This window comes from Pteropus alecto, unplaced genomic scaffold (genome assembly GCF_000325575.1).
Source record: "Pteropus alecto unplaced genomic scaffold, ASM32557v1 scaffold160, whole genome shotgun sequence".
Taxonomy (NCBI): Eukaryota; Metazoa; Chordata; class Mammalia; order Chiroptera; family Pteropodidae; genus Pteropus; species Pteropus alecto.
The window spans coordinates 141167-146370 of NW_006429864.1; the positions used below are offsets into that span (position 1 = coordinate 141167).

At 48.0% G+C, this 5204-nt stretch overlaps 1 protein-coding gene and 1 pseudogene across 1 annotated transcript in view; both read left to right on the plus strand.

Moving 5' to 3' along the window:
* RAB8A (RAB8A, member RAS oncogene family) overlaps nt 1-4823 on the plus strand; it is a 19247-nt gene extending 14424 nt beyond the window's left edge. The window contains exon 8 of the mRNA XM_006904243.3: nt 3500-4823. Within this exon, the coding sequence (XP_006904305.1) occupies nt 3500-3592 (93 nt within the window). The 3' untranslated portion in view covers nt 3593-4823. The remainder of the gene's footprint in view (nt 1-3499) is intronic.
* On the plus strand, nt 2074-2192 carry LOC112477201 (annotated as a pseudogene).
* Nucleotides 4824-5204: the final 381 nt, after the last annotated feature.

Below are 5204 nucleotides of genomic sequence, written 5' to 3' on the forward strand. Positions count from 1 at the left end.
CACACGGCCTTTTCCATCTCATTCTGAAGATGATGGCAACGAGCAGCGCCCGTCTGAGTCTGGCAGGTTGATAGCCATTTTTCTTCTCCAGCCGCAGACTCTGCAGATTGTGATGGCTCTGTGACCTTCAATGGGTCCCAGGGCTGAGACCTCCAGGAGGTCCTGCCCAAATCCCTCCCGTCCACCCTTTCATTCATTTCTAGCTTTTTTGCTCACCACACAAGCATTTCATAGTTCCTAGCACTCAGCATAACTTGTGCTTTCTCAGTCCAGTCTGAATGCTCAACCGAACTTCAGGTGCGTTTAGCACTCAAACACTATTGTGTCACCCGGGAGCTTCAGTTCCAGTGGCCACTCATTCCCGGCCAGGTGACACTCCCCGTTGCCTGATACAAGAGAACAAAGCGTTCCATTTGTGGTGCACTTTATGTCTCGTCACACAAGAATACACATAAAACACAAAACACCATTTAAGTAGTTCACACCTAATTAAAACGAATATGTTTTCATAATTCTAAGATACCGTGAATTGAATCGTAAGGCACAAGATTGATTTAATAGCAACTTTTTGACCCAAATGGGAAACAGTCCATGGAAACTAATGTAGTTTTCTTAAAGAAATTTTCTTACAATTGTGATTTTCTTAACGATTCTTTTCTCTTCGGTATAATGGTAAAAGTTTTATTCTTAACAATCCTTCTGACTCACTTTTGCCCACTGGCAATTGCACTGAGCATCACGGTGACACTTGGCCTGCGTTTTTGATACTGCCCTGTTGATGGCCTCCAGGATGTGCCACATCTTTCCAGGGCACAGATTACAAAGCGCTTGTGCTCAGCCAAAATCCTTGTGATTTTGCTTTTTCTTAACTGAATTGCACATCACTGACAGTTAAGTTCCTACCCATTTCCTACCACCTTTGTTTATATTCAGAGTTGCAGCCGCATACCATTTCATGTTGATCTTTTTTTTAAATTGAAATATAACCAGCGAACAACATTATGTAAGTTTGAGGTGTACAATGTTGGTTTGATACATTAATATATTGTAATATGATTATCATGGTAGCATTAGCTGACAACTCTCATGTCACGTAATTTATCATTATTTTTGTGTTGAGAACAATTAAGGTCTAGTCTCATCAACTTTGAAATTTATAATATAATATTATTGACTATCATCACAGTGCTCTTCATTAGATCCCCAGGAGTTCTTTATCTACCAATTGCAAGTTCATGTCTGTCTTTTCCATCACTGTTAGAGCCAGCTCTGCCTAACCCCCATCTTCTCTCTCGGAAACGTCACAGAAAGCTGGGCTCTGCCGATGCCCACCCCACTTCCGGACCTCTGGCGTTCTTCCGCTCAGTACCACCCAGTGCTTCTCACTGAGTGCAGACTCCACACCGCCATGCCAGGCCGTCTGGGCCTCATGCTCTGGCTGCTGCCACCCTTCTTCCTTGTCACTTTGTAGTTTCCTTGTCGCCCCCTGTGATGCAGCCAATGCTTTTCTTGTTCTTGGAGCACTCCATGTTGGTTTGGGCTTTCCCTCCACCTGGGGTCCTACCCCCTCATTAGTTTCTTCGGGCTGCAGTCACTCGTTCTTGTAACAAACTTAGCAGCTTACACCATACACCCTCATTGTCTTACTGTCCTGGGGGTCAGGAGTCCAAAATGGGGCCCACGGGGCTCGGAGGAAAGTGTCAGTAGTGCTGCATTCATATCTGGAGGCCACAGGGAAGAATCCGTTTCCTTCCCTGTCCAGCATCATTGAAGCCAGAGCTACTCTGCATCTTTCTGACCCTGTTCCATCGTCACCTCTTTTCCTTGGACCACAACTAAGAGGGTTTCTCTGCCTTTAAGGATTCACAAGATTAGATGGGGCCCACCTGGATGGTCCAGCATGCTCTCCCCATCTCACCTTAGTCACATCTGCAAAGTCCCGCCTGCCACGTCAGGTACCATATTCAGCAAGTTCCAGAGATTAGGACATGGATGTCTTTGAGGGTGTTTCTGCTGATCACACGCCTGGACTGTCCCAGGCTTCACGAGGTCTCTGTTCAGACATCACCATCAGTCTATGGTCATGCCACCCTGAACAAGCCCAATCTCGTCTGATCTCGGAAGCTAAGCAGGGTTGGGCCTGGTTAGTATTTGGATGGGAGACAACCTAGGAAGACCACGTGCTGTAGGTATAAAAAAAATGTAAAAAAAATAAGAGATTGTAAACTGACAAGGTCCTTGCAATCTGTGAGGTCAACCAAGGGTTGCCTCACCTAAAAAAGAAAAGAAATGCGGTAATTATAAAAAACAAAACAAAACAAAACATACATCACCTTCAAATCACACGTCCTCCCTTCGCCCTGCCTTTTCTTTCCTTCCTCACCGCCAGGAAAGCATCGCATGTTTGTTTACCTGCATGACTTCTGGCTCCCCCTTCCAGTGGGAGCTTCCCAGGGCAGGGGCTCTTGTCCACAACTGTGAGCCTGGCGACCACATAGGAGTTGACCTTAACGCCACCATAAGTGTTACTGTTAAATCAGGTTTTGCCTAAGAGCTGCAAAATGAGAAAGAATTAGTCAAAGCAAAGGGAGCTGAACCTTTCCCAACAGGGCGACATGGGAGAAAGTAGGATTTACGTTCCCAGGGTCTGTAAGATCACAGAGGCTCCAAATGCTGGACGACATATTTGGGGCAGACCTCCAAACGGGATGGTTGAGGGGCACTGGTGTGTTTTCAGTAAGGTTTGAGTGGATAAGGCTAGAGTTGAGGGTTTGTACCACCCACAGCAGGGTGGAAGGTGGGCTGGGCGTGAGGTGGTAAGCCAGGCCTCAGTACAGTGACGTGGAAACCAGCCGGGTGTGAGTGCCATTAGGTCTTTAAGCCCAGCAGCCCCAGCCCTCAAATCCCAATAGTCTTTCTGCTGCCCCTTAGCTGCCTCGCTGGTAGGTGCTAAGCACAGAGGGGTAGAAAGGAGGAGAGAAGGGTGTGTGAATAGAGAGAAGGAAGTAGGGGAAAGAGCAAGATGGGTAAGTGAATAAGTGATTGAAAGAATGAATGATGGTTGGAAGGGTGGGTGAGTACTAGATGAAAAGTATATCTGGGTTTGTGAAAGGTGAATTGTCAGTTGGAAAGGACAGTTGGATAGATGGATGATGGAGGGAGATGATTGGATGGAAAGGAATGGATAGGTGTATGATTGGTAGGAAGGGGATGGGTAGATGTTTGGGAGGTGATGGATGGATGGTTAGAAGAAAGGGACTATACAGGTGGATGGTTAGCTGATGGATGGATGGTTAGAAGAAAGGGACTATACAGGTGGATGGTTAGCTTGAGGAAGGAAGGAAGAAGATAAATGGATGGTCGGTTGAAGGTGATGGATGAGAGGGGAAGGATAAACCTGCAGATGGTTGATTGATTGGTTCCTTGGTTGGCTGACTGGTTGGTTAAGACATAGTGTTGATGCTCAGCCATAATCTCAGAAAACCTCTTGTGATTTCAGGAAGGCAATAGCCCCCAAGGGAGCAACCAGGGAGTCAAAATCACACCAGACCAGCAGAAGAAGACCAGCTTTTTCCGATGTGTTCTTCTGTGAGGAACACCGCCTTACTCTGAGCCTTGCTCAGCCGAGCTGACTGTGCCTGTCCTGAGTGAGCACCTCACTCAGCCGGGGCCCTCCCCCCTCCAACGTTCCCGCTGTGGCCACTGGGCCCATGGCCTCTGGGCCCACGGCCGCTGGGCCTGCGGCCACCAGAACACAATTGAGAAATCGTTTATTTTAGTAACTGTCTGATCTTTTTCAAGTTTGGAGATGGAATAAGTTAAGAATTTGGTATTTTTCCTGTGACATCCGCCGAACTGGCCCACACATCGTGAACCTAAAGAGAAAGATGAGACGACGTGACCAACATGACCGTCAGTAGCGACTAATGTGGAGGGCCTCCACCTCTGGGGTGTGGCACAACTAAGACCCCACCAGAAAGCCCATCTACGTCCCCCACCGCAGAAGCGAGGTCCTCAAAGGCCAGTGATGATTCCAGGAGTGGCTAGCTCCGTACCCTCAGTGAGGTGACCCACACCAGACCTGGGAAGCATCCGCTGACATAGCTGACGCCTGCTTTCACCTTTCCTCTCAGTTTTGGACAAGTGACAAAAAACATTGTTTCTTCCCCACCCGCCCCCCACTTTTTGACTCTCAAACCAAAGGGAAGCACAAATTAAGGAAATCCTGTGTAAAGCGTTCAGCAGTGGAGGGGCCTTTCCTGTTCACAGCCAGGCCTCGTGCGTGGTCAGCAGGCCTCTCAGCAGTCCCAGTCTGATCACTGGGGGGGCACCGCGTGTCAACGGGTGACCCCGAAAATGCAACCACACACTGTCCACCTGTGATTGGGGTGTCAGCCTTGGCCCCCAAACTGTTCCTACCCTTCTTTGTCCTTCCACAGTCTCCAAATTGGATGTTCTTTCTAGCTGAGATTTTTATTTTTCCAGATCTGTAGTGCCATGAAGTGATTTTGTCTTTGATTTCCAGCAGCAGACCCAGGTGATGGGACATGTGCACACCTGTGGCTGGATGGGGCCAAGAGCTCAGAGTGTCCCCAACAGTAGACCGACCACAGAGCTGTCTAGGCTGGCTTTTAACTGCTGTCACTGGTTTTGTTCTGACAGCTCTGCCTTCCCAGAGTGCAATTGGGACCAGATCACCAGGTCCAAGGGGTGTTCAGGGAGCCTTTTTCTTTTTCTTACCCCTCCCCGCAAAGTGCTATCAACCCAAGCCATTGGCGTCATAATTTTTTCTTTTTTGAATTAAAACCAACATACCAGCCATAGTCTGTTCTCTCCTGAAATCTCTTAATATGCTCTGTTTACATCAGTAAACATACTTAAAGAAAACAAATTGAAGTTTATGTTAAAGTTTACAGATTTTCACATCCACAGTTTCCCTGTAGATAGGTGGATGTGGCCAGGTGGCGGGTGGTGAGTTCTCAGGATGCCTGTTAATTAAAACAGCCCATGCCACCAGGGCCTTGGGGCTGGACAGGATCAAAGTGGAGGCAGCGGGCACCCCAGGTTCGAGGAGATGACACTTATCAGAGGACTGACTTGGAAAGTTAAGCTTCTCACCCCCACCCCCGCTCAAATTTGTCTCAACCCACAATAAAACAGGGGTCCCTACTCAGTGCCACTTGGGTTTACCATGTACCCTGCTG